This window comes from Equus asinus, chromosome 2 (genome assembly GCF_041296235.1).
Source record: "Equus asinus isolate D_3611 breed Donkey chromosome 2, EquAss-T2T_v2, whole genome shotgun sequence".
NCBI classification, from domain to species: Eukaryota; Metazoa; Chordata; class Mammalia; order Perissodactyla; family Equidae; genus Equus; species Equus asinus.
In genome coordinates this window covers 97,730,098-97,746,144 of record NC_091791.1, presented here as the reverse complement: position 1 = coordinate 97,746,144, position 16,047 = coordinate 97,730,098, and the positions used below count along the sequence as shown (strand labels likewise).

At 40.6% G+C, this 16,047-nt stretch overlaps 1 protein-coding gene across 3 annotated transcripts in view; it reads left to right on the top strand.

Moving 5' to 3' along the window:
* Positions 1-16,047, top strand: part of ADAMTSL3 (ADAMTS like 3) — a 319,874-nt gene that overhangs the window by 115,076 nt on the left and 188,751 nt on the right. For all 3 annotated transcript variants that reach the window (XM_070494283.1, XM_014842654.3, XM_070494290.1), the window contains exons 5-6: positions 799-844; positions 10,431-10,667. In XM_070494283.1, the coding sequence (XP_070350384.1) occupies positions 799-844; positions 10,431-10,667 (283 nt within the window). The remainder of the gene's footprint in view (positions 1-798; positions 845-10,430; positions 10,668-16,047) is intronic.

Sequence of the window (16,047 nt, the reverse complement as noted above, 5' to 3'; positions counted from 1 at the left end):
CCGTTAATAGATCAGATATCTTTAAGGAATTTATGTAAAATATAGAGCACTGGGCACTGCTTGAGGGACGTACCTACTGGATGGAATTCCAAACATCCAAAGGGAACATCTGCCTGGAAAATGAGTGGCAGGGTCCCAGAGCAAGCGGCTGGAGGGGAGGAAAAGGTATGGGTGGACATCCTTCCAGGATTCTCAAATTTATGACTTCAGACTCTTCCAGTTCCGGTACCCCAAGAAAGCCACTCCAGCGCTATTTTGTAGCATCCATTTAGTAAAGCCAATGGTCGAAATAAAAAATAGAAGCATTGCCCCAAGCAAATTTTTAACAGAGACAGTTGTATCCATTGGAGAAGGACATGGGGTGCCCTGCTGACTTGGGTTACCTCAGTCAGGGAGAAGAGAAGGTCCCCCACAGGGAGCAGCTACACAAATGCTTCTGCCTGTAGCTTTCCCTTCTTCCTCATAGAAGAAAATACACACATGCACACATTACACACACACACACGTGCATGCACACACACTCACACATCATATATTAATTTCACTGGTTATATGGACCCCCAGGGCGAAAGCTGTAAGTAATATTATTACATTAATTCAAGTGAAGAATTAACTCCCTATTTAGAGTGACACTTCCACAGCACTTTTCGGCCTCCTGTTATTTCTTAGAATTTAAACTTTGAATCTTTGAGGTAATGTGCACTAATAAAAATTTTACCACTGCCTTATTTTGGCTTTTTTTTTTTTTTTTGCTGTCTACCACTTTTATGAAATCATTATTTTTCCTTTTTCCCTTAGGAATTGTGAAGGGCAGAACATTCGATATAAGACATGCAGCAATCATGTAAGTTCTGTAATAAAAATTATACAATCCAATAAAATATGTTCATGTTTTAAGTTATAATGTTATAATGTGTACAGTAAAGCCTCTTGGTCCCCTTGGTGGAAAATTTGAATATCTGTTTAATTGACCACAGGTTTTGTATATCTCAGACCTTCCATTTATACTACCTTCTTAGGCCATTTCACACTTGTGATCTAATTTGGTAAGTATTTAATAATTTCTGAATTCATAGGAACAGGACATAATACCTGTAAATGCCTTCAGAGTTCAAAGCACTTTAATGTGCGCGATCTCCCGTGACCCTCGCTGTTTTGGGGAGATGTGGGCACCCTAGGTGTGGTGACGGTGACATCTCTTTTGCAAATGAGGGACTAGGGCTGAGGGAGGTGAAATTGTTTCCAGAAGCCGCCTAGGAGGAGCACAGATTGAACTGGTCTAGTGCTGTTTCTCCTGTTCCAAACCGCCGGTCCTGCCCACTGCAGGATGAGTTCAGGAGCATGTGGGTGACTCAAGAAAATCACACATAAGGAAGGATTATAAACCAACACTGAAAAACAAAATGCAAATATTTTGCTTTACAAATTGGAAATGCAAAATAAATATCAGAAAGAAGCAGTCCTATTTTCCACGCAAAACATTTCTCTCTGAGTGATATGTACCCAAATCAAAATGACAGGAATTAAAAGGGAATTCTGAGAATGTGACATCTAAGGGAGATTTAGTTTTTAATTTTTTTATGTCCGCTTTTCTCAATTGGCTGTAACTAGTTTACTTTAAAATTTCACTTCCTGAGGCTTTGTCCCCCTCTCCTCCTTCTGTGTCCTGGGCCGGAGGGAGACCACAGTCCTGGGCAAGCATTTCTGTTCTGCAGACCCAGACTTTCCTCAGTGGGCAGCCCCAAGCTCTAGACTGGGGTGGAGCAGGCAGTGGTCGCAAGGCCTTGTGCCTGCACAGCTCAAGCCATGTTTTTGGTCTATTTTAATCAGCTTTGAAGTAGAAATGTTTATCTTTATCTCTGAAACTTAGGTGGGAAAAATGGTGGCTTATTTATTGGGCACTCAAACTCCAGTGTCACTCAGCCCCGAGGTAGCTAGACCTGTGTCCACCATGTCCTGGGAGAGGCTCACATGTCCCATGACAGCATGGAAGTCAGAGGGCTAGAGAGACATACGTGTGCATGAGGGCTCCATGTGGTGAGCTGGAAGGCCAGGTGGGGGATGAAGGAGGAAGAGAGATTGACCTGAGCCCAGGCAAAGGCAGGCCTTTAGGTACAGATATAGTCTAGCATTCCTGCTTAAACAAGCGCATGAATGCGTTAGCAGCCTGAGGGTTTTATCCATGAGACTTTTCGATCTACTATCTTTTGCCTGAGTGCATTGCTTTTTAAATTTTTTTTTTATCATTGCTGCTGTAACAAATTACCGTGAACTTAGTGGCTTAAAACAACACAGATTTATTGGGGCCGGCCTGATGGTGTAGTGGTTAAGTTTGTGCTCTCTGCTTTGGTGGCCTGGAGTTCACTGGTTTGGATCCTGGGTGTGGACCTAAACAACACTCATCAAGCCGTGCTGTGGCGGTGTCCCACATACAAAATAGAGGAAGATTGGCAACAGAGGTTAGCTCAGGGCCAATCTTCCTCACACACACACACACACACACACACAACACACAAAAAATACACGTAAGTTTATTATCTTACACTTCTGGAAGTCAGAAGTCCAATAGGGGACTCATTGAGCTAAAATTAAGGGGTCAGCAGCACTGCATTCCTTCTGGACGCTTGAGGAAAGAATCTGTTTCCTTGTCTTTTCCCACTTCTAGAGGCTGCCCACATCCCTTGGCTCGTGTCCCCTTCTTCCATCTCCAAAGTTGGAAATATCACACCCCTCTGACCATTTTTCTGTGGTCATACCTGCCTGTGACCATCTGAGCAAGCTTTACCCACCTGGATAATCCGGGGTGATCTCCCCATTCTCAAGGTCCTTACCCTTAGTTAAAGGCTGCTTTGTGCAAAGTCCCTTTTGCCATGTAAGGTAAGATATTCACAGGTGCTAGGGGTTAGGTTGGGAGCATCTGTGGGGAGGGGGAGAGGGTGCATTATTCTGATTAGCACAGTGGGACAGCTTGTCTTCTCAGGAAAATTGGACTGACCCATTCCTTCCAGTCCTTCAAGAATCAATTTCACAACAGTGTGCTATCCAGCAATACTCTGTGAAGCTCTCTAGGGGAATTCATTTTAAATTCCCAGATCAAGAGATTTCATTCTAGGGTTTCTATGTGTGTGTGTCACTCTGCTCTAGCTAATTCCAAAAAGGCATCTTTTTCAACACGGGTGTTACGGGGTTCTAGGAATATTGTCTACAGTGTAGAGTGTAGAGATGAAATGTAATATACCGAAAGTAGTGCATATTAGGTTAGGACTTTGGTGCATTTGAGTGAAGATCTGATGCCCCTGAGGCTCTGTGGGTCTTGGGAGGACCCGTGGTCTCTAACTGATGACCCCTCTGGGAGGATACCGTGGAAACCTCTAGGCTGTACCACCTCTAGGCTGGTGAGAAATGGATGCTCAGGGAGGGGGAGTTGGGGGGAGGACAGCAATGTAACTTTTGCCTTTTTCTAGTTCTCAGAGTTGGAGTCCTTAGAAAGATTTCATAAGAATATGGCATTAATTTCTATGCTTGCCATTGTAAACTCAGAGTTTCCAACCAAATTCCTTGTAGGGAAATAAGGGAGAGTTGTGGCAGGTCCTTCATAGCTCTGGTGTTCAGGGCACCCCTCCATCTCCGGGTGCCAAGCGTCTGCAGCTGGGCATTAGCCTTACTGCAGACCAGAGGTGGGTAAAGGCAGCCCCAGCTGCAGAGTTGCTGATCTGTAAGAAGTCTGCTCCTGTGCAGGAAAGATTGTGCAAATATATTCCTGGGACGATACCATAGACGTGTTGCAAGGAAGTCAAGTGCCGTAAGTGGTTGTAACCACAATGAACTCAGAGCGAAAACATGGTCACTTTTTCTTTTCATGTAATTACTTGAGCTGCTTCCTGCTTTATTAATTGGGGATTTAGAGTCATCCCCTTGAAATCTCCACCTCTCTGTCACCCAAGGTGGTCCAGAGGGCAGCAATGGGACTAGTCTGCAGCCCACCACAAGTAGAAAAAGCCCGCAGTTCTGATCAGATCACCCCTGGTGTTGCTTCTCAATGCCGTTCATGTGCTCACTGCAGATGGGCCGTGCTAGGTCAATAGTCAGCGGCTTCTCTCCTCCCTGAAATGGGGCCAGTTACCCACTCTTTTGAAGGAAGCTGTCTCTGTTGATTCCCAGATGAGGCACTTTTTTGAGGGAAACTTCCTCATCATTCAGAAATGCCCACATCTCTACTTGTGGGGGCCTGAGCGCCCCCTCTGATGGGTCTGCAAGATCTTCCATTCCCATGCAAGGGATGTCACCATCCACGGCCGGACTGTATCAGGAAGCCTGCTGTGTGAGAAGCAGAGGTCAGTGCCTGTGAGCCCCGGAGACCTGACATTCAGTTCTGTCCCAGAGATTGCTGATAACTCTATTCCTCCAGGGCCGTATCTGGAGGCCCCGGCTCCCAACCTCGGGACCATGCGGTTTGTTGTATGTGTGTCAGCTTCCTAACTCCTAACCAAAATCAATAATAATAATAATAGCTCGCACCTATTAAGTACTTCCTAAATGCTAGGCGTTGTTCTAAGCCTTTTCACGAATAAAAAATTTAACCCTCCTAATATCCCTACGAAGTAGGTGTTATTTTTATCCCCACCTTTACAGAGAAGGAAATTTAGGTAACCAGCTTTGTTAGATAGTGAAATGACACTACAGACAACAGCAACGACACTAAGGTTGCTTTTAACAACCCATGGGCACGTGAACTGCAGAGGTAATCAGAGGGACTTTATAATTTCAGATACCGTTAGAGAGACTCCAGTCCCAGGAACGGTAGGAAAGACCTTCTGGATATTCAGTTGGCGAGAGACGAAGGGCAGGGAAGAGCAGGGAGGGAACTGAAGGAGAGGCACCTGAGGGTGGTCACAGCAATGGAGTCCCCCGGCCCAGGGCGCATCCTCAGCACGGGGAGGACCTAGTTGAAGGAGAACAGACCCTGACAGCTGCATTTCTGACCTACCTCTGCCCACCTCAGCAGAGGACACCTGGGCAGGTGCTCAAGGAAAGAGTGAATGTTCTTTTGTTATGAAGCCTGGGTGTGAGAAGGACAAGCATTCGCATTCAGAGCCCATAGATGAAGAAATCCCACCCCTGGTGTCAGGAATCCATGCTTCACCGGGCAGGACCAGGAAATGAAGACGGCACTCCCTTCCCTGAGAAATCAGGCTGCGGGCCAGGGGTTCGCCCTGGGTTCATTCTGCCGGGGGGAGGTGGGGCTTTGGGCTGAAGGATCTGGAAGATTAGGGAATCAGAACACGCCAGCATGCAGTGCTGGGGCTCCCAAGTAACTGCTGGCCTCAGACATAACCCATCAGCAATCAGAATAGACCCTCACAGCCAGGGCCGGGCTCCTGGGGCCTCAGTAAGAAATTATCCTTATCAGGGGTATCAGAGCGAATGGAGAATTTCCAAGAGAACTCACGCATATCAGCAAGATGGGCTAATACTGAATTCACTGACTACTCATATTCTTTTTATACCAGGGCTTATGGTATTAAAGGAAGTGCTGGAAGAGGGCAAAGGGGAAATATTTTTTAAATCAGTCTGTCGTAATTTGGTAACATATTTCGTAGCATGAACACGTTTTTGTATGAGCACAGGAAAAGGCATGGTTAATTCCGCACTGTGGGGTCCCTGGGCTGCCTGACAGCTTTCCAGAAGAGGTGACATTTGATGTGACCCATGAAAGATCCTTTATACTACAGATCCTATGAATGGCTAATTTCTGACAGTTTTCTTTTAGCGGTATTCTTTTCTTTCCATGGCCATTGCTCTGAATTTGCACAGGAGCTACTTGCTCTCCTGTCTGTTTCCAGAACTTCAATCCATCCTGCCATCACACTGGTCCTAAAATGCCACCTTTTCTATGTCACTCCCTTCTGTGGATCCTTACTGCTTTTAATTCCCCTCATTTGCATTCAAGGACCTCCAGAAGCTGGTTAGATTTGTCTCTTATTCAACTCACAACTTTCACCCTTGCTGGACAAGGCTGTGCCTCATAGATACTAAATTTGCTTCTGCTGTTTCTCTTTTGCTTATGTGGTTTCTCGTATCTTGTCCTGTTCACATCACACCATCCTTTAAATTCCATCTGAAATGTCTCTTTTCCACGATGCGTTGTTTGCTTACTCTAGCTTATAGTGACCACCTCCAGTAATTTATTTTTGTGCTAGAAATGTTGACATTCCTTACATAAGAAGGTCATGAAATTTCACTCACACCACAACCTGCGTATGAAGATAAAATAAAATGTTCAAATTTGCTTATGCAAAAATCGTATTTCTCCTGAGTCCCTACTCACTGGTTATCTGGGGGAAAATTAACTAAATATCTACTTCAAATTAAAGCTTGGTCCAATCCTATTGAATAAATTATCTCTTAGGTAATGGTCTGTGCCTCTTGCATAAAAATCCTTGGTTTATTAGATAGTCTGCCTGTCTTGGCTTCTCTCCCTGAGTTGTTCGTGAGGATGCTTTATGCATCTTCATGACCTTACGAGGGAAGGCAGAACTGGTCTTCAGGATGGTCCTTGAACGGCTGCTGGTTGTTATCTGCTGCCTCCCCTCCCCACCCCTGTTTTCCTTCATCTCCTCCTCCTTGTCCCCCTAATCCCATTCCTCTTTCTTCTTCTCCTTCTCCTTCTTTTCTATGCTTCCCAGGCTGGCTACCCTCTCCTGACTGAGTCAAGTTTTTCTGATCTAGGATTGATTCTTTCCTTATTAGATCTACTCTTTCTTTTTTGTTTTTTTTCTTGTGAGGAAGGTTCGCCCTGAGCTAACATCCATTGCCAATCCTTCTCTTTTTTGCTTGATGAAGATTAGCCCTGAGCTAACATCTGTGCCAGTCTTCCTCTACTTTGTATGTGGGACACCTCCATAGCATGGCTGATGAGTGGAGTAGGTCTGCACCTGGGATCCGAACCTACAAACCCTGGGCTGCCAAAGTGGAGGGCGCGGAACTTTAACCACTCTGCCACAGAGCCGGCCCCTACTCTTTACTTTTTCACTCCATTTTAATCAATTTTTAATTTAACTCTTGGATAACAATTTTATTTCCTTCATTGCAAAGTCCTACAGTAAGTCTACAAATGCCAATAACCTACTTTTTCTTTGTATTCCATACATCTATATGCTGCATCTCCAATAGGATAACAAGCTCAGTAAGTGGTGGTGGTGGATTATATTCTAGTTTCGTGTTCTTCACAGCATGTAACATAGGCAAAGCCCATAAAGGATATTTAAATAAATAAGTGTTGTCTTGAACTTAACTGATACGGAGAAATGCTACTCAGGGAAAGGAAAGCAGAAGAATGTTTGACTTTCAAGCTTCCTAAATGTCAACTAAAGTACCTAAGACACAAGAATCCCTAGATGGTCTTGAGCCAAGCCAGGGGACCCAGCTGACCCGGACTGGACAGGCTTACTGTTGACCCTGGAAGAATGCCAAGTAAATGAGACATTTAATGGAAGTAGTCAATGTCCTCCAAGATTACTAGAAAGCAGTATTATATAATGGAATGCTTGTCACTGGGAGTCAGTCGGCTCTGTCATTTTCTAGCTGTGTGTCTTTGGGCTCATGACTAAAAGACTTTCTAGATCACCATTTTCTCCATTTGTAAAAATGAGGGGAACAATAATCCTGACCTGCCTAGCTCCAAGAGTGGTGGTGAGGAAAAAATGTCAGTGATAATCCCTGGTAAACTAAAGATATAAGGCCTTAATCAGGGATCATCATTCGCTAAGGACAGAAGCCCATTCAAATTAGCTCAGGAAAAATGGGGTTCACTGGGTAGATTAGTGGAATTTAGACATAAGCACGTCTTGAGGGCCTGGACCAGGGATCAGAAAGTGAGGAACCCAAGCTACTTACTCCTTCTGTTGAAACACGTGGTTTGTCATCTTTCCTTCTTTTATTTCTAGTTCATTCTTTGTTGTGGCAACTCACTTGTTTCACTTCAACATGCATCTCAAAAGCAATGGTTAGCCCAGTGCCAGATTTCGACATGGCATGGACCAGATTTTTGCCTCTGATGATCAGCTGTGGCCAGGAGGCTGGTCACACGTACAAACTTGGCCACCTTTTCAGCAAAGGTGGAATTTAGGCTGGCATCCTAGACTGTCTTCTGTTAATTAACGCTTGTTGGTTTTATTAAACCTCGTTGGTCTATGGAATTTAAGGCAGTAAAGGGTCAGACAGCCAGCACTTTCGGTCCCTAGGGCAAGTGTAGGGACACTGAGTGAGCCTAATGCAAGGGAGGCGTTTTCACCCTGCTGTCCTATCCTCTTGGGTTTGGGTTTCAAAGAGTCAGATATAGAGAAAACTGGCCATGGTTGAAGGAAGAGGAGGCCATATAATTTTGCCACTGATGATCTTCCTTCTGGTCATGGAAGACACAGTCCTCATTCCAAGAGAGAAAGGTCGTCCAATTTGTCTTCTTCAATTTGACTCTTTCTTCCATAGGTCTGACCTGGGTTGAGGTTTAATCTTGCTAAAACAAGAAAAATACGGACAGGATATAGGATTTTGCAATGACTCACAGCAAAGTAATACAACCAATACCAGGGGGAAGTTTATTTATTAATTATATTTTATTTATTCTCTGCCTACTTCCAAAAAGGATCTGAGGCAGTTTATAAAGGCCAAAAGCATAAACACAGTAAGATGCAAAAGTCAAATAGTAAAACGGGGAGAAATGGAAGAAGTTATATTTTAAATTTCTGACTGATAATTTATTAATAACAATTTACAGAAAAAGTAAAGTTAAGTTTCTACTTTACCCTATACATCAAAATAAATTTCAGATGTAACCAAGCATTAAACATAATTGCTCAACTATAAAGAACTAAAAAAATACACTTAAGTTTTTATCTGTTTTTAGGGCAGGGTGGGAAAAGCATTTCTAATCTCATTAATAAAGAAACTTCAAAAGGAAGTAATAGAGCTGACTACATAAAAATTTAGCACTTCTTGACTTCACAAAGCACCAAAACCAAAATTAAATGGGGAAAATATTTTAAATACGAATGACGAGGAGCTGATAGCTTCACTATGAAGTTTAATAGTTTTATCTGTTAAAAATAATAAAAAGACAAACATTCCAATAAATGAAGGATAGAAAACAAGAAATTTTTGAAGAATTAATATAAAAAGCAAATATTCATGAAAATATGTTAAACCGAAATAATAAAAAGGAGATGTAAATTAAAACAATAAAATTTTATTTAACACTTATGATTGGAAAATTTTAGAAAATTATGATCTGCACACTGAGGAAAGGGAACTTATACAGGCTGATGATAATAATAATATCTTTCTGAGGGCCACTTGGCAATATTTTGAAAAGCCCATGAAACACACTTACCCTTTTCCTCAGAAATTTGTCCTTGGGAAATAGTCAAGGAAATGAGTAAAGATTTAGCTACAAAGATCTTTGTTATTTATTCTATTTTTGAATACAAGCGATTTCCCAAAGTTTTATAATGAACATTTATTAGCTTTGTAATAAGAAAAAAATAAAATAATAGATTGTCTTTTCTGTATCTATTTTCTTTAATTGGGAAGTTTGTATACCACAAGTCGAGTTTGAAGGGTAAAGTGGCACTTTTTGTCACTCAGCATCTTGCTTTGGAAATATCTAATGGGAGGGACCAGTAATTTAGTAAAAAGACCCCTGAGTCATCAGGACTCGTACAAACACTTTTTACTGTTATTATGGGAGCTCCCTAGGGTGTTTACTTGTAATTTGTTTGCTTTTGCTGTAGACAGAATTTGAACAAGCTGCATTTTCTGCTTCCCATCCTACAGCCAGTCGAAGGCAGGCACTTCGTACCAGGGAAGAGGGATGGCTGGGGGCCCGGCAACAAGAGGGAAAACAACAACAACAAAAAACACACAAAGAAACAAGCCCAAGTTCTCACAAAGCACAGCAGTTTGCGGCCGGTTAACCTAGGAGCAAAGAATCTTTCACGCTGAAATGGCTCTCGAAGGCGTGGATGATAATTAATATTCCCTATGAAAACCTTGAGTTGCCTGGAAAAATTAAAAGCCTTCCATTTCTCTCGTTTCAAAAAGGAGACTGTGTAATGCATTTGAAAATTTATATCCAAGATGGTTAAAAGAGAGCAAAATTTGGCATCTGAATATAGTAAGCTTTAATAATCTGGCAGCAAATACCTGGGTGGAGGAGTGAGCAGAATAAATAAGGAGATCCCCTGTATACATGATTATTGCTGAGGTCCCAGTAGAATTCCACCGCTATAGATTCAGTTTTGAATTTTTAAAAAAAGTGAAGGAACGAGGTGACTCACGGGGGAGAGGCAGGTGGGACTCTGGTAAACTTGCTCAGCTGCCATTGGCCCGTCTCGCTGGTTCATGTGTGTGTGGCCCTTGCTCTCCCCCTCCAGGACTGCCCTCCGGATGCAGAGGACTTCAGAGCCCAGCAGTGCTCCGCGTACAATGATGTCCAGTATCAGGGGCGCTATTACGAATGGCTTCCACAGTATAATGATCCTGCTGCCCCCTGCGCGCTCAAGTGTCATGCCCGGGGTCAGAACTTGGTGGTGGAGCTGGCTCCCAAGGTACTGGATGGAACTCGTTGCAATGCTGACTCCCTGGACATGTGTATCAGTGGCATTTGTCAGGTAAGTCACACCTGCGTCCCATGGCCCCAGTTTGAGGATGTGCCCTGCCTACACCCTCGAAAGAGAATCTTTTTCTTCTGTACTTTTGTTCACACAGAGGAAATATTGTTATTGTTAATTTTAATGTACAAAAATATTTTAGAGTATTACTCACTTTTAAATATTATGTTTTATTTATTTAAAACAGTGCGCATTTTCCCCATTTAGAATCTAAAGATTGCAATATATGACCCCTTGTGAGTCCTCTAGGTCAGTGGTTCTCCAACTTGAAAGTCCCTCAGAATCACCTGAAGGACTTGTTAAATAGCCTGCTAGCCCCCAACCCCAGAGTTTCTGATCCAGTAGGTCTGGGGTGGGGCCCAAGAATTTGCATGTCTAACAAATAAACACAGTAAGATGCTGATGCTGCTGGTCCGGGGACCCCCTGCTTTGCAAGGGTAATATTGGTAGGTTCCCGGAGCCCTCTTATTAAATTAACTCATTGTTTTGGGTCTTTGGGAGCAATGACTTATATACTGAAAAATTAGCAAGGATGCGTTCCAGCAGATTTTTCAGAGTGGATTTTGCAGAGCTATGACTGAGGCATCACCCCTCATGGCTTGTAAAGGTGTGAGAATTCAGGGTACAGGTTGCTGAGACAGTGTGGGGAGGGCAGGAAAGGCTAGGATTCCACCCCCATTCTTTTGATTTCTGGAGAAAATTTAAATAATAATGAGTGTCTAGTATGCCATCTATCCTATTATTTTCATAACAAAAGCAGTAGTAGCAACAACAAATGAGCAGCCTGACCACTTACTAAGTGTCAAACACTACCACGCATCTCAGACTTCACATGCTCAAAGACGAAGCTTGATCTTGCTCCCCAAACTAGCTTCTCCTCCCTTCATCCCTTCATCTAGAGAATGGCATCCGGTTGCTCAACACAAAAGTTTGCAGCCATTCTTGATTCTTCTCTTTCAACCCACACATCGAATCCATCGCCAGCTCCTGCCAATTCTACTTCCAAAGCTTGTTGTGAATCCACCATTTCTTTCTACCTCCACTGACTTCTTTCTTACTCTAAGTTTTGCTTCTAAGTTTTGGCAATTATGAATAAAGCTGCTGTAAACAGCCAAGTGCAAGTTTTTATATGGACACAAGTTTTCAACACATTTGAGTAAATACCAAGGAGAGCAGTTGTTCAATTGTTGTATCATCGTAAGAGTATGTTTAGTTTTGTAAGAAAGTGCCAAACGGTCTTCCACAGTGACTGCCATTTTCTGCTCCTACCAGCAATAAATGAGAGTCCATATCACTCCCAGCATTTGGTGTTTTCATTGTTCTAGACTTTGGCCATTCTAATAGGTGTGTAGTGGTATCTCATTGTTGTTTTAATTTGCAATTCCCTAATGACATATGATGTCGAGCATCCCTTCATATGCTTATTTGCCATCTAAATATCTTTTTTGATGAGGTCTGTTCAGGTGTCTTGCCCGTTTTTTAATTGGGTTGTTCATTTTCTTATTAAGAGTTCTTTGTTTGTTTTGGATAATAGTCCTTTATCAGATGCATCTTTTGCAAATATTTTTTCCCAGTGTGACTTGTCTTCTCCTTCTCTTGACAGCGTCTTTTGCAGAGCAGAAGCTTTTAATTTTAGTGAAGTCCAGCTTATCAGCTATTTCTTCCAGCGATCTAAAAAGTCATCACCATGCCCAAGGTCACCTAAGTTATCTTCTAGGAGTTTCATAGTTTTGTGTTTTACATGTAGGTCTATGATCCATTTTGAGTTCATTTTTGTGGAGGATGTAAGTCTGTGTCTAAATTCATTTCTTTTTTTTTTTTTTTAAAGTGGATGTGCTGTTGTTTCAGCACCATTTGTTGAAAGGACGATCTTTTCTCCATTGTATTGTCTTTGCTCCTTTGTCAAAGATCTCTTGACTTTTATTATTATGGGTTTGTTTCTGTGCTCTCTATTCTGTTCCATTGATCCATTTGTCTCTTCTTTTGCCAATACCATACTTGTCTTGATTACTTTACCTTTATAATAAGTCTTGAATTTGGGTAGCGGTAGTCCCCTGACGCTGTTCTCCTTCAGGATTGTGTTGACCACCCTGGGTCTTTTCCCTCTCTCTATGTAAACTTTAGGGTCAGTTTGTCAATATCCACAAGATAACTTCCTGGAATCAAGTTGAGAATAACAAACATCTTGACAATATGGAGTCTTCTTCTCCACAAACGTGGAATATCTCTCCATTTATTTAGTTCTTCTTTGATTTCTTTCATCAGAATTTTGTAGTTTTATTCATATAATTCTTGTACAAAATTTTTGTTAGATAGTTGCTTCTATCTTCATGAGAAATATTGGTCTGTATGTTTCTTGTAACATCTTTGTCTGGATTCGGCATTCAGGGTAGTGCTGGCCTCATAGAATGAGTTAGGAAGTATTCTCTCTTTTTCTATCTTCTGGAAGAGATTGCAGAACACTGGTATAATTTCTTCCTTAAATGTTTGGTGGAATTCACCAATGAACCGATCTGGGCCTGGCACTTTCTGTTTTGGAAGGTTGCTAATTATTGATCAATTCCTTTAATAGATATAGGTCTACTCAGATCATCTGTTTCTTCTTGTGTGAGTTTTGGCAGATTGTGTCTTTCAAGGAATTGGTCCATTTCATCTAGGTTATCTTGGGTGATACGTATGCATGGAGTTACTCGTAATATTCCTTTAATATTACAGACACCTTTCAGTGTCCGTGGGATCTGTAGTGATGTTCCCTCTTTCATTTTTGATATTGGTAATTTAACAATTTGTATCTTCTATGTTTTTCTTAGCCTGGTTAGAAACATTGATTTTACTGATCTTTTCAAAAATTAGCTTTTGATTTTGTTGATTTTCTTGATTGATTTTCTATTTTCAATTTCATTGATTTCTGCTCTAATTTTTATTATTTCTTTTCTTCTGCTTACTTTGGATTTAATTTGCTCTTTTTCTTCTAGTTTCCTAAGGTGGAAGCTTAGATTATTGGTTGTAGATCCTTCGTCTGTTCTTATATATGCATTCAATGCTTCAATTTCCCTTTAAGCACTGCTTTCACTGCATCTTACATATTTTGATAAATTGTATTTTACTTTTCATCAAAATATTTTTGAATTTCTTTTGAGACATCTTCTTTGACTCATGTGTTATTTAGAAGTATGTTGTTTAATATCCAAGTATTTTGAAAATTTCCAGCTATGGTTCTGCTAATGATTTCTAGTTTAATTCCACTGTGGTCTGGGAGCAGACAGTATATTATTCTTGTTCTTTTAGATTTTTTAAGGTGTGTTTTATGGCCTAGCATGTGATCTATCTTGGTGAATGTTCCATGTGACCTTGAGAAGAATGTGCCTTCTGCTGTTCTTGGATGAAGAAGTCAAGAGATATCAATTATATTCAGTTGATTGATGATACTGTTGAATTCAACTATGTTCCTACTGATTTTCTACCTGCTGGATCTGTCTGTTTCTGAGAGAGAGGTGTTGAAGTCTCCAACTATAATAGTGGATTTCTTTACTTTTCCTTGCAATTCTATCAGTTTTTGCCGCGCATATTTTGACATTCTATTGTTAGGCACAGACGCATTAAGGATTGTTATGTCTTCTTGTAGTATTGACCCTTTATCATTACATAAATGCCCCTCTTAAATCTGATAAATTCTCTTGCTCTAAAATCTGGTCTGTCTGAAACTAATATACCTACTCCTACTTTATCTTGATTAATGTTAGTATGCTATATCCTTCTCTATCCTTTTACTTTTAACCTACATGTGTCTTTATATTTAAAGTGCATTTTTTGTAGACAACAGATAGTTGGATCTTATTTTTTTAATCTACTCTGACAATCTCTGTCTTTTAATTGGTATTTTAATTGGTATATTTAGACCAGTGATGTTTAAAGTGATTATTGATATAGTTGGATTAATATCTATCATATTTGTTATTGTTTTCTATTCATTACTCTTGTTCTGTATCCCTATATTTGTTCACTCTTTTTCTGCTTTTTAATTAAACTTTTTATATGATTCCACATTTTCTCTCCTACTTAGTATATCAGTTATACTTCTCTTTTTCTTCTTTTGCTTTCTTAAGTAGTTGCCCTATAGTTTGCAATATACATTTACAACCAATCCAAGTTCACTTTCAAATAACACTATTACTGCTTCATGGGTATAGTGAAAATTCCCATGACAAAGTAATAGTAAAAAATATTAATTCCTCCCTGCATCCCTGTTATCATTTCAATCATTCATTTCACTTATATATAAGCATACATGTATGTATGTGTATACACATATATATATGTCAGCATACATAGTTGAACACATTGTTGCTATTATTATTTTCAATAAACGATTATGTTTTAGATAGACTGATAATGAGAAAAATAAAAGTTTTTATTTTACCTTCATTTATTCCTTCTTCAGTACTCTTCCTTTCTTTATGTAGATCTGAATTTCTGTCCTATATCATTTTCCTACTCTCTGAAGAACTTGGTCTAAAAGCAACAAATTCCCTCAATTTTTGTTTGCCTGAGAAAGTCTTTATTTCTCTCTCACTTCTGAAGGATGACTTCACAGGGTACAGAAGTCTGGGTTGTTTCTTTCTCTTAACACTTTAAATATTTCCTTCTACTCTTTTCTTGTTTGCATGTTTTCTAAGGAGAAGTCAGATGTAATTCTTATCTTTGCCCCTCTATACATAAGGTGTTTTATTCCTCTGGCTTCTTTCAAGATTCTTTTTCTTTGTCTTTGATTTTATGCAGTTTGAATATGATATGCCTAAGTGTAGTTTTTTTGACATTTATCTTGCTTCGTGTTCCAAGCTTGAGCTTCCTGGACCTATGGTTTTGTGTCTGATATTAATATGGGGGAAAATCTCAATCATTATTGCTTCAAAGATTTCTTCTGTTCCTTTCTCTCTTTCTGGTATTCCCATTACGCCTATGTCACACCTTTTGTAGTTGTCCCACAGTTCCTGGATGTACTGTGTTGGGTATTTTTTTTCAGTCTTTTTTCTCTTTGCTTTTCCATTAGGGATGTTTCTGTTGACATATCCTCTACCTCATTCTACTCTTCTCCCTTTTGTGCTGCTTTTTCAATTCTGCCAAAATGCCAGAAAGCCCTTCCACATGCTGTTCCTACTGCCTTCTAATTATGCTGCTGGCTACTCTTACTCATCTTCGTGACATCAGCCTAATGTCACTTCCTTACAAGGTTTTCTGTGATTTCTCTTTCTAAATTAATTCTCCTGGTTCTATTATAATACCTTTAAATTGCACTGTAATATTTTATAATTACACATTTATTTGTGTGATTATTTGATTATGACTGTCTCCCACACCAGAGTGTAAGCTCTTTGAAGTT